This window comes from Chionomys nivalis, chromosome 11 (assembly GCF_950005125.1).
Source record: "Chionomys nivalis chromosome 11, mChiNiv1.1, whole genome shotgun sequence".
Taxonomy (NCBI): Eukaryota; Metazoa; Chordata; class Mammalia; order Rodentia; family Cricetidae; genus Chionomys; species Chionomys nivalis.
The window spans coordinates 40,403,493-40,428,297 of NC_080096.1; the positions used below are offsets into that span (position 1 = coordinate 40,403,493).

The following is a 24,805-nucleotide window of genomic DNA, read 5'->3' on the forward strand; positions in this document are numbered from 1 at the left end:
CGGCCCCGCGCACGCGCGCCTACCCAGCCGAGGCCTCCCCCGCCCCGCTGGTCCCGCGGTCCCGCAGCGCCAGGTCGCCCCCAGCCCCTCCCTCTTGCCACCCTCTGTGTGTGTCCCACCCTTACGGGCTTTGTGGCCTAGGTGCCGAGCCGCCTGCTTCACGGTCAGCCGGGCTGTGGAGGAAGGAGCCGCCTGTGAGGTGCTGCCGCTCGCTGCCCCGGGCAGGGGCACAGGTAGGTGGCGGCCGCGGGCAGGGCCGCTCGCCGAGCCTCGGGCAGGGCATGGGGACGGGGGCGGGCAGAGTGTGAGGGGCTGGGGGAGGGGAAGGCCCTAGGGACGAGGTGGAGCTCTCCGAGGGAGAGGTGGGAGGATGGAGATGTAGGGGTGTCTGAGGTGGGCTTGAGGGTGGGGTCGGCGGTGTGTGGGGTTAGTCTGAGGGTGTGTGGGAGAATTGGGGTTCTGGGCGGGAGAGGGAACGGATTCAGCTTGGGTGGACTTGGGGAGAGGCTTGGGTGGAGTGCTGGGGAAGGGGCAGAAGAAAAGGGGTTGAGGCGTGCACGGAGGGAAGGAGCTAGGATTGGAATAGGGGGAGGGGTGGGGCTTGGGGGCAGGGAAGAAACAAGTTGAGGCTGTGGGATCGTGAAGTTGGGGATGGTGAGGCGTGAAGAAAGGGGGTTGTGAAGGTTGAGGACGCAAACCCAGGAAAGAGATGGAGAGAGTAGGGTGCTGGAGGAACCCCTATGGCGAGAGAGAGGAGGATGGGGGCTGGAAAAGGGCGCGGGGAGGCAGATGGAGGTGGGGATTGAGTCTGGAGGTCCGGGGCCGAATTTTGAGGGGCACGAAAGAGTCTGAGGTGTGAGAGAAGATGAGTTGAAGAGCTGCGAATGGTGAATGGGCAAGGTTAGAATTAGGAGGGTGGGGATTTTTTTTTTTTTGTATGAAAAGCTATGGAGTGGGTAAAACTATCAGGATGTGGGAGAGATTAGCTTGCTCTTGGGGAGAGCAAGGGCCTAGATGTGCCTGAGTGTCTGCAGCTTGGGGGGAACGCAGGTAGGGAAGTGCAAGTTACAGGAAAAAGAAGTAGTGGCAAACTGAATAATGGCGGTGACACAGAACAATGAAGGTGAATGGTTAGTTGGTTAGAGATAGTTTAGAACCACTTGCTGTTCGGATTTCAAAAGTCACTGCATTTTCAGATAAACCAAAGGTGTCTGCAGTCTTGAGATGAAGGTCATGGGTTGACAGATGTTTTCCTGGTGTGTGGATATGGCGGATTTATGCCGGGGCAGAGAGGAGGAGGAATACCTCATCCTTAAGACAGCCCTGGTTCTGTTTCCACCCACTCTTTCCTCAGATGACCACTGTTTTGTTTTTTAATCTATTCCCTGCCCTCTTAACCCCCAGCTTGAGCCAATGTGTGAGAACCAAGGTGAGGGTGATTTTTGAGTGTTTTAAAGACATTTTTAGGGCTGGGTGTTGTATTTTTATTCTTGAGGTACAGCATCCAGCAAGTGGAAAGATCTTGTGCTTTGGAGTTATACAGCCCTGTGATTGAATCCAGGCTGTGTCACTCAGCACTTGTGAGCCTTAAGTAAGTTATGCCATTTCTCTGAACCTCTTCATCCATTAAGAAGCAATATTGACCTCATAGAATCCGTGACTGCATGACATCATTTTATGCTGTATCCAGCAGTGCTTGCCAGCTGGTAGGTACATAGTAAATGGTAGCTTTCAATCACATCTGGTATCATTAACATCTGTCATTTCTTTGGCCTATTTATTATTCTTAAGAGATTGTTAATTGATCTACTAAGGTTGGTTTTTTTTTCCTTCAAATTAACTATAGGCTTAGCTCACAGTTTAAGCACTGTTACCCGTTGCCTTGTTTCTTCTTCTTTCCCTCCAGTTCACCTGGCTGGGATAATTATTGTGCTTTTTGCTTGGAAACTGGCTTCAGGGCTTAAAAACTATCATGTTTAGTTATCAATTATTTTAGCTTGTCTCTTATTTAAAGAAGTTGTAGAGATCCGGGCTGTGGTGGCGCATGCCTTTAATCCCAGCACTCGGGAGGCAGAGGCAGGCGGATCTCTGTGAGTTCGAGACCAGCCTGGTCTACAGAGCCAGTTCCAGGACAGACTCCAAAGCCACAGAGAAGCCCTGTCTCGAAAAAACCAAAAAAAAAAAAAGTTGTAGAGAATTGAACTGTTGTTTGTTTGGGTTTTTTGTTTTTCCAGGCAGGATTTCTCTGTTGTAGTGTTGGAGCCTGTCCTGGAAGTCACTCTATAGACCAGGCTGGCTTTGAACTCATAGACATCCTCCTGCCTTTGCCTCCCAAGTCCTGGGATTAAAGGCGTGCGCCACCACCACCCAGTGAGAACTGAAGTTTTAACATACTAAGGTTACGTTTCATTTATTTGAAGAAATGATATGCTCTGTGCTCCCTTTAATTCACGTATGGTGATGCACTACTGAACCAGACTGTTAGCTAGGTCACAACCCTGCTTCTCTGTGGTGGCCGGAAGACCCACCACACTGCCTGTCACTCTGTTAATCTGACAAGAGAGCTACACTGAACATTGTTATTCTATTATCTGAATTTTCCAATCTGGATGAGCACCCCCTTCCCCCAAGCAAGAAAAGGCTCTGTCTCTTAAGAGGTCAGTTTGTAATAGGCCGCCGTGAACAATACCCAGTATAGACGCTCTACCCTTTATGGTTCTTAAAGTTGAAAGTTCAGGCATTCATTTAATCCTTAGATCATTTTATAGTACCTTACAAACTTCAGGAAGTGCCTTATTGGGAGAATACAGGATGTTAAAAAAAAAAAGTTACCATGATTCCCTAAACTAAGGGTAGTTCTTCAAGTAGTATAATTGAAGAAAGTAAAGCCTTGGATTACTGCCTGGACAAATGGTGTAGATTTACTCTTAAGGAAATACTGAAATTTTTTTGTCATTTAAAAGGAGAGTACAATTTGATGACTAGTCTAAAGATATGATGTAGTCATATAACTGCCCCCTTTTTTTGAAAATGATCCTTGGAAGGTAAAGGTGTCAGGATTTGGGGTAGATTGAGGTATTAGCATCCGCATTCTGGTTCCAACCTACTTGTGCCCTCTGCTGGATGGAATCAGACTTCTAATTTTCATGAATCCTTGTCATCCATTCATTCCATTTTACTCCAAAGTTTGTGGAAGGTTATTGTTAGAGATGAGGATTAAGAGCAGTACATGTATGTAGAACCTGGGTTTTTGTCTTTTTCTTCCCTCTTTCTGCTTGTCAGAATTCTGGTGTGTTGGTCTACTAAGGTACATTATCTTCCATAGGATTTGCCTTTCTGCTGTTACAGTAAATCATTAGGCTAAGCATGGTGGCTTATGCCTGTAATCCCAGCCCTTGGAAAGCTGTGGTAAAAGGATCGCTGTGAGTTTGAAGCCAGCGTGGACTATATAGTAAGCTTCAGGCCGCTCTGAAATGGTGGTGATGTTAAAATATTTTCTTTCCTTCATTCACTCATTTGTTCATTTTCTTGTCTATGTATCAGATAATTTCTTTTTTAGGGCCATACCGAGAATCTACTTTCTGATACTTAGAGTTGCCTCTGAAGATCTACTCTTAAAGATCAAAGGATGTTTTCTTTTTCTCCTGGGTAGGATTATGGTCTGTGAAGTCGAAGGAACCAAATACTTGCCCCTGCTAAAAGAAGCGCTTAAAAGAAGTGGGAGGGGGCATCTCTTCAGCAGCAGACCCTGAATGCTGGCAAGAGAAGAGTATGGAGGGTTAGAGCTGGCACTATCACAAGGCTTTTTTTCTTTTTTAAACTGGTTTTTACTTGAGTTGTTTTGTTTTTCTCCCTTGGTAGTACCAGTAGCAATATAGCCCCATCATCTGCTCCGTTTCTACCACCTGCAGAAGGGCTGACAAGTGGGGGAAGGAGCTTGCAGCTGTTGCCTGGAAGAGGCGCTGGCTCCTAGCAACAATATCAGAGCACTAAATCTGCCCCCTTTGAGGTCTCATTCAGTTCAGCACATATCTGTTGAGTGCTTACTCAGCACCATGTTAGGCCTGAGTAAGAGATATCAAGTGCCTTTCCTTCAAAGAACTCCGTTTGGATACAGTAACAAGTGAACATAGTACACAGTGCTAAGTGTTGTGTAAAAGGAAACACTGGGAGCTCTGGGAAAACAAGACAGGCATGGACTGGTACAGGGCTTGGAGAAGTTTCCCAGGAGAATGGTGAGTGATGGTTGAGCTGAATGTTAATGATGAGCAGGAAATAGCTAGGTCAGGCAGAACAACCAAAAGCAGTAAACTAAGCCAATTCCAGTGGGTCGAGTGAGTGGCCAGTTTACCCGTGCAGTGTTGGCAGGGCCACAGAATAGGTCTTAGTGGATGAGCTGGAAAGGATGAAGCTCCAGGGCTGGGCTCGGCCCTCTTTCCTGCTGTACTTTATACACATAATTATTCTCAGGAGAAAAATGGATAGTACTGATTCCCACAAACCGGATCACTGTTTGATCTCCAGAGACTCAGCATTTTTGTCATTCATTTAATTGTTTGCTGACACTTGTAAGTGGCTTCAGGGCTACGTTGTAGGCATTGTTACAGAAGCTGAGTTCACTCTAAAAGTCAGCCAGAGTCTTTGAGGGATAATTTCAAATCCTTTAAAAATGCTGACAGGCCTACATTGCATTAAAATTCACATTTTTTTTCCTTCTTTCTTGTTGTAGAAATAATAATCTGGTCTCTTTATGTAACATAGCCATTTCTCATGTAATTTGAAATCTCATTTATCCAAGAAAACAAGTATTTATTACAGTTAATTCTTGGATACATAATGTCACCAGCATGACTGAAGAAACACCCAACTGCTTTTTTTTTTCTTCTTAAACCTTAGGGTGCTCTAACAGAACCTGAACAGATCTGACACTCTTGAGGACTATAATAGCTTTATTTATTCTTTTTTTTGGGGGGGGGTCTTTACTTTAAATTCAAATTCAACATCTTGTTGCTTGTAGTTTACTTAAGGCTTGTGGAACTAAACTAGTTTCCATAGCATTCCCCCCAGGGACTATAATGTGCCAGAGTCCTGTTATGGAGTCTGGACGAATTAAATGTGGTCTTTCTCTCTGTGTACAAAGCAGCAAAGACAGGCCCAGAAGCAAATCAATAGGACAGCAAGCCAAGTACAACAGAGAGATGTGTGGAAGGTGCCAAAGCAGTCCAGGGTTACTTACTTCTGTCTTTCTTTCTGTGTGTAAACATTTTTAATTCCAAGATTTCAATGTGTTCATAATATCTGATGAAATGGAGTATATACTTTATTTACTAACACTCCAGTGTTGGACATTTAGGATGTTCCTATTGCTCTGCTAACATAAACTGTACTGCTGTGAATTTACTTCTAAAAGAATTGTTGCTGGCATTTTTGGTAACTTCGGAGTGAATTTTAGAAATGAAATTTGAGCTTAAAATTGTGAAGGATGAGTAGATTACTAAGTCGGTGAGAAAAGTGAAAAGAGGCATGTCAGGTAGAAACAGTTAGGTGCCTCATAGTGACAGAGTTCTCAGCAACTGGTGGGTTTTGCTTTCCTTAGTGGTAGGATCATAAAGCTGGGGGCATAGTAAGGTGAAATTGATGTTACAGATAACATTTTAATTGGATTTGCTTTCGTGTGCCTTGCTTTTACAGCTGAAATCAAGGCAATGGCTTACTACCTCAACTCAGAAACCCACGTGGATCCGGGGCCCATCTACGTTCGAGAAAATGGGCAGCTCCACATGGTCAATCTGGCTCTGGATGGTGTGAAGAGCAGCCTGCAGAAGCCACGGCCTTTCAGACTCTTTCCCAAAGGCTTTTCTGTGGAGCTGTGCATGAACAGGGAAGACACTGCACAGAAAGAGAAGACTGATCACTTCATCTTCACATACACCCGCGAGGGGAATCTGCGTTACTCTGCCAAATCCCTCTTCAGCCTGGTGTTGGGCTTCATCTCCGACAATGTTGATCACATTGATTCCCTTATTGGCTTTCCAGAGCAGATTGCTGAAAAGCTCTTTTCTGCTGCTGAAGCCAGACAGAAATTCACAGAGCCAGGTGCGGGGCTCAGGGCTCTGCAGAAGTTCACTGAGGCCTATGGGAGTCTGGTGCTTTGCTCGCTGTGCTTAAGGAACAGGTGGGTATTCTCATTAGGATGTTTGAGTACTTCAGTGAATGTGTTTATCCTGCCAGCCCCCGGGACTTAGTGGGCTTATGAACTCTGCCATTAGACAGTACTTTCAATTTCAAACTTAAACATTCAAAGTCCAGGCCATTTTAAGGGAGGGGGGGCAATCACTGTCTTCCCTCATCTTCTACAACACTTAGCCCTGTTTTTAAGAAATGTGCTATAAGGATAGGTGGCTGCCACAATTCTTTCAATAGATAAAAATATTTTGCAACCAACTTCTCTCTCTTTTCCTTTTTTTAAAATTTTTCCATTTGAAGTACAGTTTTGCTATATTGACCAGGCTGGTCTAGAACAGTTGGTCTTGCCTGGTAGTGGTGGTGCATACCTTTACTCCCAGCTCTCAGGAGGCTGAGGCAGAAGCAGGTAGATTTGAGGACAGCCAGGCCCACACAGGGAAACTCCGTCTGACAAAACACAGCTGGACTCTAACTGTCCTCCTCCTCAGCTTCTTGAGTACAAGTGTGTACCATCATGCTCCCTTGGAGTCAACTTTTGTCATAAGAGAATACAGGAGAGACAAAATATGACCTGCCAAATATCTCTTGGTATACCCTTGGGAAAGTGAAGATTAGTACGCAGAATTCTTGGTCCTGTTTCAGTTTTAAGAACACTAAATATTGAATGTTAGGTTAAAAAGTAACATTAAAAATCCTGTCTTGAAAAAGAAAAAAAAAAAGTAACATTAAAAAATGTGTGATTAAAATTTCAAACATCCCAGGGCTGGAGAGTTGCCTCAGTGGTTAAGAGCACTGGTTATTCTTCCAGAAGACCCAGGTTCAATTCCTAACATCCACATGGCAGCTCACAACTGTTTGTAATTCCTGTTTCAGGGGATCAAATACCCATGGCAAAACACCAATGTACATAAAATAAAAATAAATAAATTTTTTAAATGTCTGTATATTTAAAAAAAAATCAAACATCCAAAAGTTTGGAAATGCTCAGAAAAGTTCCCAGCACCTAAACCTGTCTCCTTACAAAGCAGATTTTTTTTTTACTAATTTTCTGCTACTCATGTACCTTTATGTATATTTGAAATATAATATTTATTTCACTATCATTTAAGAGAACTTTAAGAACACCTACTACTTTTAAAAGAGTAAAAACTAGCAGACAGTTCAATGAGCACAGAAGATTGTAACATCTCTCTCATTTTATGTTTCCTCTCCCGGAGACCAACTACTGTCTTTTTTTTTTTTTTTTTTTTTTTTTTTGATTACTACAGAGATACTCTGACCATTTACATCTTTTTGTGGCTTTCTAGTTTGTCAGACTGGAAATGTAGATTGCTACATGCTTCATATACCTATGTACCTTTCTTTACAATTTTAAACCCATTTATAATCAGTATTGGGTTTTTTTGTATGTTTGTTTGTTTTTCCAGGCAGAGTTTCTTTATGTAACAGTCCTAGCTGTCCTGGAAGTCTCTCTGTAGTCCAAGCTGGCCTCAAACTCACCTACCTCTGCCTCCTGAGGGCTGGGAGTAAAGGCATGAGCCACCACTGCCCAGCCCATCTGAACTTTTTTATGATTAAAAGGCAGTTTGCTATTAGTTCATTTGTGTGTGTGTATGTGGTTCTGAAGATCCAACCTGGACTGTATGTGTGCTAGTTAAGTATTCTATCTGAGACACATTTCTCCAACCTGCCAATTTACCATTAAGATGAATTTAATAAATATGACCTATAAAATGAGGCCAGACAAAAAGTATACAATAAAAGAGAAAGCAATACCAGAAAAATACAAGATAAAACTCATAAAACATGCAGAAAAGCACAACTAGCCTTTATTTAATTGGCTCAAGAGTTAGTGATTGCACCCCAGGTCAGGTCACATATATTACTTTAAAAAGGCAAAGCCTAAAGAACATGCAGAGCAGAATCTTGCACTTGCATGAAGCAGGCATTTCCTGAAAGCTGTGTCTGTGCTGTGGCCTCAGTTGTGGCAGGACATGGGACTGCTGCCAGTGAAAGGAAAACACTTATGTTGATAAATGACAAAGCCAATTTATTCCACATTTTATCCCCCACCCCATTCTTTCCTTCCTTGGTAAGATCTTGTACTAGCTCAGGTTGACCTTATACAGCCAATCTCCTGCCTCAGCCTCCTAGGTGCTATAGGCATGTGCCACCTTGCCCTACCTCACTTTTATTCCAAGTTATTTATGTTTATTGTAAAAAATTAGAAGGATGAAAAATAAAATTATGTATAAAAACTTCATATTTTGGAAATATAAGATATTTTACACTCCCACCACAAGAATAATGTTCCGATACATAGTTTATTCACTTGAAAGTGTATGCTGTACAACTGGTATTCTACTTCCCTACTTTCCCCAGTTTTTTTTTTTTACAGCCTAAATATTTCTAATAGTTTTGAAAATGCTATTTGTCCCTATTATTTTGTAGTCTAATTGGTTAGATTGTGAAAATAATCACTTTAATTCACATTTGATGAGCATATAAATAATGTAACAGCTCCAGTACCAAAATAATTCATAAGTGTAACATTTCTGGAAAGTAGTTTGGCAATATGTATTGAGAGCCCTAAAAACAGTCACATGATTTGTTTAACCCATGGCTCACTTTACTTACTTGTTTGCTTCGGTGTTTTGAGACAAGGTTGCACTGTGAAAGTGTGCTTGCACCTCAGTGTAAATCCAGTCGCCCTCAAACTCATGGCTAATCTTTCTCCCTCTTCCCTGACTGAGAGTACAGGCATACACCACCATGCTTGATGTATAATTCTACTTATTACCTATTTCAACAGGTATTATGATCCCCTGTAAAGTAGCATCCACCTTACAGAGGAAATTTGGGCTTCAAGAAGGTGGCTATTACAAACGTTACAGTGAAAGCAGTCAACCTTCTTGTTTCTGTTCTTCTGGCTTCAAGCATAGACAGGAACTGAAACTTGACCGAAAAAAGAGCCTCTCTTGTTAGCCCAGTCATAATGGCACACAACTGCAATCCTAGCACTCACAAGGCTGTGAAGTAGAAGGCCCAGGAGTTCATGGCCAGCGTGGGCTACACATTGAGGTCTTGTTTTAAAAATAACTTAATCTGGACATGGTGGCCCACATCTTTAATCCCAACACTCAGGAGGTAGAGGCTCTCTGAGTTCCAGGTCATCCTGGGCTACATAGAGAATTCCAGGACAGCCCAGGCTGCATTGTAGGATTCTGTCTCAAAAAAGGAAATAATAATAATAATTTTTAAAATATCTATTCAATCTAATGTGATAACAGTATTCTTTGTAGCACTATTTGTAGCAGTGAGAAGCTGAAAGCTAGAGAATTTGTTAAGCACATTATGGTACAGTCAGATAATGAAGTTAAGATAATATTTTAAGATAATTTAAATGATGTGGTAAAATGTTCAAAATATGATAGATGAGAAAATTGAACCTAGGCGTAAATAACACCTATAATTCTAGCACTCAGGAGGCTGAGACAGGAAGATTGCAGTGAGTTTAAGGCAAGTTAGGGAGCCAGTATAAGGCCAAAGAGAGCTATGGAGCAAAACCCCATTTCTACGATTTAAAAAAATATTTTTTTAGGCAGATGGTTTGTTTTTTTGTTTTGTTTTGTTTTGTTTTATTGTTTTGTTTTTCCGAAACAGGGTTTCTCTGTATAGCCCTGGCTGTCTTGGAACTCACTCTGTAGACCAGGCTGGTCCTGAACTCAGAGATCCTCCCGCCTCTGCCTCCCAAGTGCTGGAATTAAAGATGTGTATCACCATGCCCAGCTGCAGATGGGCTTTTTAAAAAACTTCATTGTATGTGTGAGTAGGTACATGCATACCATGGCCTGTATGGTGTGCCATGACACACAGAGATTAGAGAACAACTTGTTGAGTTAGCTATTTCTTGGACCTTAGGGATTTTACTTCAGTCCTGAGACATGAATGGCAAATGCTTTGCTGGACATTTTTGTTTTGTTTTGTGTTTTTGAAACAAGGTTTCTCTGCAACCTACTTGGCTGTTCTGAAACTCACTTTGTAGACCAGGCTGCCTTCGAACTAACAAGTGCTGAGATTATAGGTGTGATCTACCACACCTGGCCAGATTCTTTTTTTTTTAAAAAAAAAAAAAAGGATTTTTTTTTTTTTTTTTTTTTTTTTTTTGGTTTTTTGAGACAGGGTTTCTCTGTAGCTTTGAAGCCTGTCCTGGAACTACCTCTTTAGACCAGGCTGGCCTCGAACTCACAAAGATCCGCCTGCCTCTGCCTCCCAAGTGCTAGGATTAAAGGTGTGTGCCACCACCGCCCGGCAACAATAATTTTGTGGTACTAATGATTGAATTCAAGGTAATTTGGGATGACTTAATTTTTTTTTCCCATTTTAATCCAAAATTTTGTTTTAAAAATGTTTTTGTATGTTGTTGAGAAAAAAGAACCTCTAATGTCTATGTGGGCATATTGCAATTGGTTTTATTTTTTTTTATACTTTCTGTGGTTTCTTAGTCTCTCCCCCATTTACTTTATGATCATGTATTATGTTTATAATAAAATATAGGGAACATTTTCAACATAATCTTTTGATTATGTTTTGTTAAAGCAATTCCAAACTTGGCATTTTTATTCAGGTACAAGTGAGTTTTCAGTTGTGACCTAAACCCTCTCTTTTGACTACCCAGAAGAACATTTAGAGACCAGGGCTGTGGGGATATGTTTGCAACCCAGGGCTGCTGTGGCAGAGGATGTACCAACACCAAAGGGGCCAGGCCAGGAGGAAGGACTCTGAGAAAATAATTGAAAATAAGAGAATCAGGCAGGTGAGACATTTGTTTGTGGTCTTATGTCAGGCCCAGAAGCTGTGTGCCAACAGGAGAAGCCAGTGTCTTCACAGCTGTGCTCCAGCTAGACAAGACTCCTCCCTCGTGCTTTAGTCCAATGGTGGTCACAGAGAGCAAGTGTGTCTTCCTAAAAATATCTTCCTATGTTAATCAAGTAGTTATAACCACCACTATTTAAAGATAATTCTGGAAAAAAAAGAATGGGAAGATGCAGTCTTATAGCTGGAAAAATTGAAGCTCAGAAGGGTTAAATGATGGAGCAAGTAATTAAAGCTGTTAGAATATAGACTGGGGCTGGCAGGAAGGCACATTGTGTAAAGAAAGGCACTTACCTCCCAATGATACAAACCTGACAGCTAACCAACTCCCCATCTCTGTGTGTGTCTCTCTGTGCCTCTCCCCCCACAAAACAGTAAAAAGAATTCAAACTCAGGTCTATGTGACACTAAAGTGTGTGTGTGTTGTATTGTTTTTCTGATGTTTGGGCCTGAAGGTCATTTGGAATACTAGCTGCAAACGAGAATCTGGAACCTTTGTATCCTAGGTTAACATTTAGTACTGCCTGTGCCTAGAATGCCTGAGCCTTGAGTTCCATAATGTTTCTTAATCACATTACACAGCGTTACGTCCTTCACCCTTATTTCAGAATTACTGAAAATGTTTTGGTAATTGATCAAACGATGTGTGTTTTCTTTTCTCTAATTGCCAGTAATCCCCTAAATCCCCCTTAACACACTTCAGTACTGTGATAGGAAGGCTTTATTTACAGTGCAGCCACAGTAGTCTGAGTAAGTCATGCTTGCTTGTGTCCCCAGCTGAGCTGTCGCTGGCAGCTTAAACTTTTCAATTTAAAGAGGGTCTCAGTACCTCAAACGTCTACCTAGTAGGTCCATTTGATTACCAATAATTTCAGTTGGCTATAGGAAGGAAATAGTTTGCCCTTCTGAGTATCCATCCTGTTTTTGGCAGTTAAGATCCTGCTGAGTAAGAGAGCTGTACTCTCACTAACCCTAGCATACTCTTCTGCTGTAGAAACTTCCAGGCCTCCAAAAGGAAAGTATATGAGAAATAGATGCTCTTGGCACTGTCAAGCTACCCTAGTATCTTAGAAACCTCTTCTCTGTTTCTGTCACACCTAATCCCTTTTATTTTTTTTTTCCCACTGACCTCATTAGAAATAAATGGACAAGTAGAAGGCAGGGCAGAGCCCAGCCAGGCTGTGAAATGCCATCTTGATCTTCTTTCCTCTCCAGAGGCCTCCCTGATGCTTCCTGATAACCACTTGGCAAGGTGCTCCACTGTCATTAAATCACTCATGCTCATAGTTTGTCTTAGTAAGCATCCAAATGAGAGTCATGCTGCCACATACTTTTGGGCTAGTTAGGGTAACAGAGCTCCAGTGGTGTGGACAGGTGCTCAGACTTAAGTGTTGGTAGGAAGATAAAATGTGATCTGCTAGATAACTTTTGAAATATTTTTGAGTATATGTAGATCAAAGCTTGGGCTCATTGAGGCAGAAGATTTATGCGTTCAAGGCGAGCCTAGATTACAGAGTGAGACCCTTCCTCAAAAAAAAAAAAATGAGTAATTGAAATTTTGAGTGTACTAAAGAGTTTGGAAATTTCCAGGGGAAATCCCAGCACTACCACTAAGGTCTGACTAATTACAAACTGGATGTTTTTTCTTGTGGCTTGCCTATGTCATGCACTTCTCTTTATTTAGAATGTTTGTCCCACCATCGTGAACCAAGCTTTTTGAGGTATGTATTAATTAGTCCAGCTCATGTGATACAGTGTCAGGGATGTGAGCTAATTTCACTTTCTTTGTGCCACAAGGCCACAAATCAGAAGTTCTAAAAGATAAGCTCTTGATTGCTCTCCACACGGCACAGGTATTTGGTGATTGCAGAAAAACTTGAAGAAATCAAGTCTTTCCGGGAGCTGACTCGCCTGGATCTTTCCTGTTGCAAGCTTGGAGATGAACATGAACTTCTAGAACATCTCACCAATGAGGCCCTATCTAGGTACCAGCCCGCTGTCACTTTAAATAATTGTTTTATTTTTAAAAGGATGAGCCAGTGGGATCATCTTAAGGAATGCAACTTAGTTTCCTGTGTTTATTTAATAATTGTTTTTCTAAAATCTTTTGAACCTCTGTTTACTTGATATAGCAATATAGATTGGATAACTCTTAGAATTGATTTGTTCTTTTTTTTTCTGATTAACCTTTATTTCACCTGTAGTAATTGAAACCATCAGGACTAAAAAATGTTGTTCCATATTTGTCCATTCCTAGTTTATTATAGCAAGAGATAAAAAATTGGGGCTGGAAACCTGACTCATTGGGTAAAGTCATTTGTCACCAAGCCTGATGAACTGAGCTCAATTCCCAGAGCCCTTATGATTGAGAGAACCAATTCCCACAGCTGTCCTCTGACCCCCACGCTTTCACCATGGTATATCTATCCCTCCCACTGTCCACACACAAAACTAAATACATGTAACAAAAATTTGGGACTGGAAAGACGGCTCAGTGGTTAAGAGCACTTGCTGCTCTTGGAGAGGACCTAGGTTCAGTTCCCAGCACCCTCATAGTGGTTGACAGTTGTCTATAATTCCAGTTCCAAAGGATTTTATGCCCTCTTCTAGCTTCCTCAGGTACCAGGTACACACATGGTGCACAGACATGCATGCAAGCAAAACATGGTACATAAAAAATTTATTTTAAGGGGGCTGGAGAGATGGCTCAGAGGTAAGAGCACTAGCTGTTCTTCCAGAGGTCCTGAGTTCAATTCTCAGCAACCATAATGAGACCTGGTGCCCTTTTCTGACCTACAGGTATACTTGCAGACAGGATACTGCATACATAATAAATAAATAAATCTTTAAAAAAATTACTTTAAGAAATTTAAAGTTCAAGAACAGCAGCAGCCGGGCGGTGGTGGCGCATGCCTTTAATCCCAGCACTCGGGAGGCAGAGGCAGGCGGATCTCTGTGAGTTCGAGGCCAGCCTGGTCTACAAGAGCTAGTTCCAGGACAGGAACCAAAAGCTATAGAGAAACCCTGTCTCAAAAAAAAAAAAAAAAAAAAAAAAAAAAAAAAAAAAGAACAGCAGCAGCAGGAAAGGATAGTTAAAACAGAACAACAGCTTAGTAGGATTTGGGTGGACTTTTATAATATTTAGAGGCTGTAATATTTTGTTTTTAAGTGAAACATCTAAAAACAGTATTTAAGTGATACTTTTTGTGGACTTTGTTTCTGTAGTGTAACTCAGCTCCACTTGAAGGATAACTGCTTATCTGATGCCGGCATTCGGAAAATGACAGCGCCAGTGAGAGTGATGAAAAGAGGACTTGAGAGCCTGACGCTGTTAGATCTATCATGTAAGTTATGGGCAGTGATGTCTAGAGAATGGCTTTAGGGTCATCATCCCTCTCATTTGAGAGGATGAAAGGCAGCTGACCTTCTAGGAGCCATAGTGGCCTAATGACAGAACTGAAGCCAGAGGCTTATCACCACTTTCTACAGGGAGTAAAAGGCTTTTCAGATTTGCCCTGCCAACCAGTGTATCGCCAATTTAAGAGCATATATAAGGATATTTGCTGTACTTTGAGTCACTGGTCCATGGCATCTGCCATTTAGGTTCTTTTCATCAGTATTTATTTAACAAGAAGCCGAATAAATCCACTCTTGTGGTAATTTTAGATTACCCAGATTCTCTGGGCGGTGGTGGCACATGCCTTTAATTCCACCATAGGTGGATCTTTGTGATTTCAAGGCCAACCTGGTCTACAGAGTGAGTTCCAGGACTGCCAGGGTGGTTACACAAGAAACCTTATATCAAAAAAAGAAAAGAAAAAAAAATAGCCAGATCCCTTGACTCCAGTGGTAAAGTCAGCAGTTTGAGAGTCCAGCAGCACATCTGCGGCAAGGTGGTTGGTCCCCAGCGAATGGAAACCGCGAGGCAAGAGAAGATGACGGCTTTGTGCCCTGGGGCAAGTTCCTTGACTTCTCTGCACCTTGGGTTTGGCCTCTGCACAGTAACGTTATTGAATCCCCTGGCGTACTTCCCAGGGAAATTACCTATTTGGTAAATACTTTTTGAGCATCTGCTGTATAGCTGGCACTGTGTGTAGCATTCCTAGAGGAAATGGCTAAAGCAGCATTCTCTGATGTGAGAAAGTAATATGTAAGAAAAGCTTCTGGAAAAACACAAGGTAGTACGCGGAATGATAGTCCCTTTGTAAGTCCCTTGGAAGTCTTTTCAAACCAAACACATGCCTGTGCTTCAGAGGTGAATGGTGATGCACAGAGATACGAACCATTTCATTTGTTTCACACGGCTCCACTGGAGTTGTTTGGGATTACTGCTGATCATGCATCCTTCTGCCTATCCAAGGCCTAGGCAGTTGGAGCTGTGAAGGGTCTAGTGTGGCTTCTTCATATTGTAAGAATTTGCTCTGCAGAGTTCACCCACTGTACTTTATAGCTTATTATTGTCTGGATATTTTTTTTCTGAGTTTACTGTGGGGGTTTTACCAACAGTTATGACAGAATGCTGCCTTATTTTTGACATCTAGGTAACCCTGAGATCACAGATGCTGGAATTGGATACCTATTTTCTTTTAGAAAACTAAACTGCTTAGATATATCTGGGACAGGACTAAAGGTAAGACTTTTGGTTTCTTTCATTTTTACAGAATTTATGATTTGGTACTTTGCTTCTGTTAATTGGTGTTTAGAAAGAGGTATTATTTATGATGGCCTTCTTTTAGTTTTGTTTTGCTTTTTTGAGATACAGTATTACCATGTAGCCCTTCCTGGACTTGAATTTCCCATGTAGCCCAGGCTGGCCTCAAATTTACAGCAATCCTTAGCTTATTAGAATACTGGAATCACAGGCCCAGGTCACCATGCCCAGCTGTTTTGGTGTTTTGATTTCATTGGATAGCCTGGGCTGGTTTGGAATTTATGATCCTCCTGCCTCAGTCTCCCTGTTGTTGGAATTACAGGTGTGTACCACCACACTTAATTTATGGTGGGCTTTGCTACTAACAGCAGGTAAGAATTGGAGAATGTATTCACGTCTTTGGTGTTTCTCCCTCCCTAGGATATCAAAGCCGTCAAGGACAAGCTCCAGACACATATAGGCCTTGTTCACTCCAAAGTGCCTTTGAAGGAATTTGATCATAGTAACTGCAAAACAGAGGGATGGGCTGACCAGGTACTCCAGACTTTTCACTACAGTGTTCATTTTTATTCTAAAAATTGAATAAACATTAATCCTTTTGATACTCTTTTGGCTTAGTTGTAGTCTTCACCTCAGTCAGCATTGGTGATAGACTGTTACAAACCCATCTACTTATGTAGTACTGGATTTTAATGAGTTATATGTTTTTCTCTGCTCCCGCCTCTCCCCTTCAGCTCTCTCCCATGGTCTTCGTGCTCCAAATTTACTCAGGAGATCTTGTCTTTTTCTACTTTCCATGTAGATTAGATCCATGTCTCTCTTAGGGTCCTCATTGTTTTCTAGGTTCTCTGGGATTGTGAATTGTAGGCTGGTTTTCTTTATGTTTAAAAGCCACTTATGAGTGAGTTCTTATGATAGTTGTCTTTCTGAGTCTGAGTTACCTCACTCAATATGATGTTTTCTAGACCCATCCATTTGCCTCCAAATATCAAAATGTCATTATTTTTTTCTGCTGTGTAGTAGTACTCCATTGTGTAAATGTACCACATTTTCCCTATTCATGGATGTCAGATCTTTTTTTTTTTTTTTTTTTTTTTTTGGTTTTTCGAGACAGGGTTTCTCTGTGGCTTTGGAGCCTGTCCTGGAACTTGCTCTGTAGACCAGGCTGGTCTCGAACTCACAGAGATCCACCTGCCTCTGCCTCCCGAGTGCTGGGATTAAAGGCGTGCGCCACCATCACCCGGCTGGATGTCAGATCTTAATATTCCCTGCTCTGGTTGATAGACTGGGTGTCATGCCTAGAATGCTGTCTTATTCTACAAATGATTCAGGAAATAAGTTACGGCTTGCTATGCAAAAAATAAAGAAGATCTGCTCTAATTGTTCTTTTAACAGTGTGCTACACTCCACAGAGAATTAACTGGTGTCACACACTGTAAAGGGTTCAAATCTGACTCTTCCCTTTCTTTTGGTCTTATTTCTTTTTCCATAGCCTTAGAGAGGAGTCTCCTGGTCTTTCTCTCTCTTGATGTTTGCCAGTGAAAGGCCTGGACTTTGACTCTCTTGATTTCATATTGCCCTTGTCCAGATTGGTAAAGTACAGCCTTGAATAGAAAGTCAGAAAGTACCAGGTAGATGACAGCGCACCTGTGTGGGCACCTTTCCACTTCAGACACTTAACAGTTGCTTCCTGGTGGAAACGTGGAAGACTTTGTCCTGAGTCTCTCCCTGGCTTTAAACCAGAAGGCATGATGGTGAAGCTGTCCAGCTGCCTGAATATATTATCACCTCCTGTAGATAAGAAGATAGGCCTATGTCAAGTGTTTCAGAAGCACTTGAAGCTGGCTCCAGACTGGGCACGATGCAGTAATTACTAGAGTGGAACCCAGGTTGCATCCTAGGTGCATCTAGAAGACTTGGACACATGTGGGATGCTCTTGCCAGGACCTCCTATAAGTTGGTAGCAAGTGTCATGGTGGAAAGAACATAGGTTGTGGAGTCAGAGACTGAGATTTGAGAGTTCTGCCTCATAAACCCAATAGCAAAAACAGGATTTCTCTTTGGGTTTAGTACACATCAAATAAAACACTTAACACTGTGACCTCAAAGTAATTGATTGAGCCAGCATAGCTTCCTGCCATCACCCAGGACCTCCAGGGCTTCAGAGAGTACTTTCCATCCTCCTGTTAATCTTCTATGGAAACTACAGCCTGACCCATCCCTGAAGAGGGAAGCTGTCTAACAGGAGCCCACTTCCTTTTCTCTCTCCAAATTTCCTCTACTTTTCCAACCATACTCTACTTCCCTCCTTTCTAAAGGAAATAACTATGCCAGTTTATTTCAGTGGTCAGCCCTTGTTTATTTTTTTCTTTCAGTCCTATTCCTGAAGGCCTTCAGCTTCCTGTGTCATATTTATTATATTTCCTTGCTTCCTCACCACCGTATTCCCAGTGTTACTCTCTGATGGTGATGGCGTCCTGTATGGAAATGCCAGTTATCCTTATTCTAGTGAGTCCCTCCACCCAGTGTTCTTGGCTCTTGTCCCTCTTTGCTGCCTTCCTTGTGATCTGGTTTTAGCCTCCACTTCTGTACTTAACTGTCTCTGGAAGCTGCCAGATAGCCTTTATGTGACTTAATATAAACTTGCATACCTTAGGGTTTTTCTCTCTTAGCTGATTCCTCCTTTCTTTTCTCATTTACATCTCTACTCCCCTGGTGATCTTAGGTTTCTCAGTGTCCTGAAAGAATGTCTCACATCTATCAGAAACCGTATGTATTCTTAAATATTATCTACAATATTTCTTCCTGGCACCTCAAAGTCGATTTATCCAAACTTGCTTTCTTTTTCTGTATTCACAGTTAGCCCTTCTGTTTCTGTTAGTGGAAGGATTGTGTCTTTATTTCCTACTAAATCACAAAATTGATTTAGTCCATCTTGGCTTTCCCTTGGACTAGTACCCATTTTCTATAACCAGGAAATATTGAAGGGTCCATAACCAATATATTCCAAGTGCTTTCTGCATGATAGATAGTGATAGACCCTTCATGCAATTCTTTAACATCCCCGTTACTTATTCCATTACTAAGCTCTTTGTAACATGTCAAGATTCAGAAATTAAATCCAGAGCTAAGAGCCCTCTTAATGTAAACGTGCTATTATAACTTGTGGTTTTATTTGTATCATGAGTCTCACTGTGTATCCTAGGATGAGCTCAAATTCACAGTTCTGAAACTGTAGTTGTACTCCACCATGCTAGGTCTGTATTCTTAATGCTTGGACTGCTCTGTATCTGCAAGTGTTTTTCCTCGTTTGTGGTCATCACCGTTGCATTGCATTACTAAGAAATATTAGATGCAAAGTCGTTGTTACTCAAGATATGTTGAAATGATCATTTAGTTTTCATTTTGTCATGTATGTTTTATATTCAGTCAAATTTCTAAAGAATTAGCAATAGCTAATAAGTAAAATTACATTTGTAACAGTTAAAAATAGTAATTGAGGGGCTGGAAAGATGATTCAGAGGTTAAGAGCACTGACTGCTTTTCCACATATCCTGAGTTCATTCAATTCCCAGCAACCACATGGTGACTCACAGCCATCTGTAATGAGATCTGGTGCCCTCTTTTGGCCTGCAGCATACATGCAGACAAAACACCTATAGATAATTAACAAATAAATCTTTAAAAAATAGAAATTGAAGTGCTATGAGAATACAGAAATGTGGGCATTCTGCACACATAGACGAGATGAGCTATTACAGATTCATTTCAAGGCATAAGAAGGGTCTGGGGGGCTGGAGAGATGGCTCAGTGGTTAAGAGCATTGCCTGCTCTTCCAAAGATCCTGAGTTCAATTCCCAGCAACCACATGGTGGCTCACAACCATCTGTAATGAGGTCTAGTGCCCTCTTCTGGCCTGCAGACATACATGCAGACAGAATATTGTATACATAATAAATAAATAAATATATATATATATTTAAAAAAAGAAAAAGAAGGGTCTGGGGGTATGTGAAAAGTAATATAACCAAGATTTTAGACTTTAGTGTTCAATTTAAAGATGGGCAATTCGTGCAGTTGATTCCTAGTTTAGAACAAGAGTGTAATTGGGCAGGAGTGGGCTCAGCATACTGACCTGCATCACACAGATACATAGATCATCGTATTTGCTTGTCCAGTCTGACTTGATTCTTAGAAACAAAATTTATCAATGGGTTTGTGTTTCAAGAAAGGGAGTAAAGACTAGTTCAAAAGTATAGTGCTTGCCTCCCTGATTTAAAAAAAGAGGAGAAAAAAGGAAAGAGACCAAGGGGAACGGAGAAAGTTTGAGATTAAAACTGCAAGTTTTTGTTTGGGTTCAAATCTTCCAAATTCCTTTTAGATCGTTCTGCAGTGGGAGCGAGTGAGCGTGGAAGCTGTGCGGCAGCGGAAAGATGCGGAGCCTCGGAAGTCAGCCCAGTGCTTCTGTGAGAATTCTTTTTTTGGAGTTTTTACTCTTGGGTTTTACACTCTTAAAACACTCAGCCTGGCCGGGCGGTGGTGGCGCATGCCTTTAATCCCAGCACTTGGGAGGCAGAGGCAGGCGGATCTCTGTGAGTTCGAGACCAGCCTGGTCTACAAGAGCTAGTTCCAGGAAAGGCTCCAAAACCACAGAGAAACCCTGTCTCGAAAAACCAAAAAAAAAAAAAAAAAAAAAAAAAAACACTCAGCCTGTCTGGGCAGTGGTTGTGCACGCCTTTAATCCCAGCACTTGGGAGGCAGAGGCAGGAGAATCTCTTTGAGTTCAAGGCCAGCCTGGTCTACAGAGCCAGTTCCAGGACAGGCTCTAAAGCTACAGAGAAAAACACTGTCTCAAAAAAACAAAACAAACAAAAACAACAGAAAGAAAACAGCCTGTCTTGTCTCTGTGGGAAAATTAATTGTAATAGTATTGTCTTATTTATGACCATTAAGACAAATCATTCCCTCAACGTTGCCTACAGTGTAAACACCACCATCAGAAAAGTTGCTTTTTATTAGCTTTGTCTGTCTCATCCCAAAGAAGACTTGTAGTGGCACAAAAGAAACAGCACAGATTGTTACCAGCAGGTAGAAGCAGCACTAGGGTTGCAGTTCAGTGGACAAGGGTCACCTAGCATGGGCAAGGCCCTGGATTCAATCTCACCTAGAGAAAAAAGAAGTGAAACCCAAATGCCCTTCAACAGACAGATGTATGAACTGAATGCAGTATTTAATGTACAAGGGATTGTGATTCAGTCTTAAAAAGTAAGGACGTTTTGGGCTAGAGAAATGGCCCCGTGGTTAAGAGTGCGCACTGCTCTTACAGAGCACCTGAATTCAGTTCTCAGCAGCCATGCCAGGTGGCTCATGACTGCCTGAAACTCCTCCACCTCTGGGGGACCCAACATACATGGTCTACCAGGTGCCTACATTCATGTGTACCTACTTATATAGATACATACAGTTTAAAATGATACAAGTTTTTTATTTTTTCAAGGTAAGGACATTTTGGCAAATGAGCCTTGAAGACGTGTTACATGAGATAAGGCAGTCATGAGAGGACAAATACTGTGTTATGGTTGTTCCTTTGTGAGCTTCCCAGAGCATCGGGGCCATTGAAGAATAGTGGTTGGATAGAGGAAGTCGGGGATTACTTTTTAATTGCTACAGACTTTTAGCCTACAAGATAAAGAGTTCTGTGGACTGTTAAGATGGCTCATTGGGTAAACATGCTTGCCATGCAAACCTAGCAGCCTGAGGGTGCTCCCAGATCTCATGGTGGAAGGGAGCATTAACTCCGAAAGTTGTCCGTTCACCTCTGTACATGTGCTGTGGCACATATGTGTGCACACACACACACCCACAAACACAGAGTAATGGAGAGAATAAAGTGTCTGGAGGGCAGGGGCTGCAGCTGGTGGTAGAATGCTTGCCTGGCATGCTTAAGGCCCTCGTCCATCCAGCTCTGAAAAAAGAAAAGTTCTGAAGATAGGTTAAAACGGTGAATTCTGTTGTGTTTATTTTGTCATTTTAAACAAGAATTATTTGATAAACTGAAGGAAACAATAGAGATGACAAAATAAGAATCCTAGGACAGCCAGGCATTGTGACACACACCTTCAGTCCCAGCACTCAAGAGGCAGAGGCAGGTGGATCTCTGTGAGTTTAAGGCCAGTCTGGTCTACAGAGTGAGTTCCAGGACAGCCAGGACTACACAGAGAAACTGTCTTGGGGTGGGAGTGGGGTGACTCCTAGGACATAACAGACACTCCAGAGGCAGATCATGTGCCTCAGAGGGCACAGCCAGGGCCAGGTTTTGAAAGAAAAAAGAAGCCAACAATTTGTGAAATTTGAGGATGTTTCTGACCCTGACACTTTATATACATTATTTCTGTGTCATTCATTCTGTGTAGGAAGCTGAGAGAATTTTTATTCTCGGGGTATTAGTTAGACTCACTTAAACCCAGTAAGCACCTACTAAGTAGGGTTTCTACCACCCCTGCTACCCAGCACTCAGCCCAGACCACCCCAGGGACTCATCTTAGTCCTAGGCAGTCTCTCAGACTTTGGCAGACCCTGACCCACCGGTACAGAAAACTCCTCACTAGCCCCTTAATACTCTTACAGATCAGAAACGAGCTCTCACGGAAGCCTCAAGGAAATGTCCCCTGGCAGACACCCACATGAACTCTTCTGGAAAACTCCAGTTCTATAGGGAGAAGGTTCCGGACTGCCATGGGCCACTGTTGAGCCAAGAATCAAAGAAGAGCAAGAAGAGAGCTTTCGAGGAGTCAGAGGAGGAGCAGAGCACAGCACAGCCGGCCAAGCAGAAGTGTATGTGTCTGACCGTGGAAGACTGGGACTTGCTGAATTCCTACTGACAACACATACCGTCAACCTTCCCTCACCTCAGCACACGAGGAGGAGACCCTGCTGGTGATTTTTCTTTGGTTTGGATTTACTTATGGCATTAGCATAGCAAACAGATATTTCTACTTTTGTGGTGGGGGAGGGGGATGCTATGAACGTATGTAATAATTTCTAATGTATATTTTCAATACATAGTAATTTTTTCAATAAACTCTTTTGCTCTCGTTGAGTTCTGCTTGTGGATTGCAGATTGAAAGCACAGGAAGCAGCACCATGTGAACTAACACGTTTGGCTTCATTTGCTCCTGCTATGGTTTGGCACAGCTGACAGAACAGAAATGAGAATGAAACTGCCACTGATTGGCTGCTGCCCTGGGCATGCGCTACCCTCATAGCAAGCAGAAACGAAACTAGCTGAAATGTAGAGCCAAGAACATTCAACCTCGAGTTAAGTGTCGTGTTTAATGTCACAGAGCTTACAAGTGGAAGTTAGGATTTACACTCCTGTCTAGTTGGCTGCAAAGTCCATTTTGTTACATTTATTCTCAACAGTAGTTAACATTTTTAGAAGTCCTAGCCATTGAGGGTATTCATCAAGATCCCATGACTCATAGCAGCCTTGGAAGTAACAAGACAGAAGCTTTTCCATCTTAAGACCTACTGGAAAAGACCCAATGATAAATATTGTAGGTTTTTCAGGCCATAAGAATTTTGTTACAAATATCAGCTATACACAGTAAATAAATACAACTGCCTGCCAATACATTTTTGGTTACAAAGACAGGTGACTGGCAGATTAGCCAGAGTGTGGGTGTGTGCCACCACACCTGACACCTGGGGGCACTTGTTAAGAAGCAGGTACCCTTGTAAGGACTGTGCAGTTGAGGCAGCTTAGCAAGCAACAGTTTGCTGGGGGTAGTGACACACTGCTTTAATCCCAGCATGCGGGAAGCCAAGGCAGGTGGATCTCTGAGTTCCAGGTCAGCCTGGTCTACATAGCGAGTTCTATTTTTTTTTTTTTTAAAGATTTATTTATTATGTATACAGTGTTCTACCTGCATGTACACCTGCAGGCCAGAAGAGGACACTAGATCTCACTACAGATGGCTGTGAGCCACCATGTGGTTGCTGGGAATTGAACTCAGGACCTTTGGAAGAACAGCCAGTGCTCTTAACCTCTGAGCCATCTTTCCAGCCCCATAGCGAGTTCTAGTACCACCAAAGCTACACAGAAAACCCCTGTCTCGGGTGGAAAAAAAAGGGTCAGCTTGAGCAGGTCTGAAGGAGGCTTACGATTCATAATTTCTAGCTGAGTACAACACATACCTATCATCAAAATTTGGAGGTGGAGGCAGGAAGGTCAGACATTCAAGGCTAGCCTGGGCGACATTAAAGGAAAGATGGGGCATTTCTAGCAGGCACCCAGATGATGCCAGCACTGCTCGTTTACAGACCATACTGAGTATCGAGAGGCTCGAACCCTAGCTGTAGGCACACTTGGCGTTAGGTAGCAAAGGGTTCATCTCAGAAGGCTTCCATTTTCAGGGGTCAGTCACATGTTAAAAAGGTGATGAGGCGCTGGAGAGGTGGCTCAGCAGTTAAGAGCACTGACTGCTCTTCCAGAGGCCCTGGGTTCAATTCCCAGCACCCACATGGCAGCTCACAACTGTAACTCCAGCTTCCAAGGGATCCAACACCTTCATACCAGTGCCCATGGTAAATGAGTAAAATGGTGATAAAAAATACTCTGAACAGAGGTGGTGACACAGGCCTGTAATCTCAGTGCTTGGCAGGCTGAGTCAGAGAGGAAGAGTTCAAGGTCTATTTTGTCAGAGATAGGATTTCTCTATGGATTCCTAGCTGACCTGGAACTCTCTCTGTAGACTAAACTGTCCTTGAACTCAGAGGTCGGCCACCCTCTGGCTGTTGAGTGCTGGGATTAAAAGTCATTCTCAAGTGCTGGGCGGTGGTGGCGCACGCCTTTAATCCCAGCACTCGGGAGGCAGAGGCAGGCGGATCTCTGTGAGTTCGAGACCAGCCTGGTCTACAAGAGCTAGTTCCAGGACAGGCTCCAAAACCACAGAGAAACCCTGTCTCGGAAACCCCCCCCCCCAAAAAAAAAAAAAGTCATCACTCAACTAGTGAGTTCCACACCTGCCTAGGCTGAGACCATCTCAAAAAGCATACACACGCACACACACAAACCTATATAAAAATAAAGTG

The 24,805-nt window shown here is 42.4% G+C and overlaps 2 protein-coding genes across 2 annotated transcripts in view; one reads left to right on the plus strand and one right to left on the minus strand.

Annotated features, from left to right (window-relative positions):
* Ift25 (intraflagellar transport 25) overlaps positions 1-220 on the minus strand; it is a 28,156-nt gene extending 27,936 nt beyond the window's left edge. Inside the window, exon 1 of the mRNA XM_057785590.1 lies at positions 126-220. The gene's annotated coding sequence lies outside the window, so the exon portion shown is untranslated. The remainder of the gene's footprint in view (positions 1-125) is intronic.
* On the plus strand, positions 21-22,806 carry Lrrc42 (leucine rich repeat containing 42). The gene is made up of 8 exons (XM_057784251.1): positions 21-233; positions 5,692-6,175; positions 12,915-13,046; positions 14,287-14,405; positions 15,603-15,691; positions 16,133-16,246; positions 20,094-20,178; positions 22,340-22,806. The coding sequence occupies exons 2-8, from the start codon at positions 5,706-5,708 to the stop codon at positions 22,591-22,593; spliced, it is 1,263 nt and encodes a 420-aa protein (XP_057640234.1). The 5' UTR covers positions 21-233; positions 5,692-5,705; the 3' UTR covers positions 22,594-22,806.
* Positions 22,807-24,805: the final 1,999 nt, after the last annotated feature.

What these genes read in the sequence shown, in the direction of transcription:
- Lrrc42 (XM_057784251.1), top strand. Translation starts at nt 5,706, where the DNA reads ATGGCTTACTACCTCAACTCAGAAACCCACGTGGATCCGGGGCCCATC. An exon ending in TCGCTGTGCTTAAGGAACAG is followed by an intron (nt 6,176 to 12,914) that starts GTGGGTATTCTC and finishes CACACGGCACAG; the next exon opens with GTATTTGGTGATTGCAGAAA. An exon ending in TATCTGGGACAGGACTAAAG is followed by an intron (nt 15,692 to 16,132) that starts GTAAGACTTTTG and finishes CTCCCTCCCTAG; the next exon opens with GATATCAAAGCCGTCAAGGA.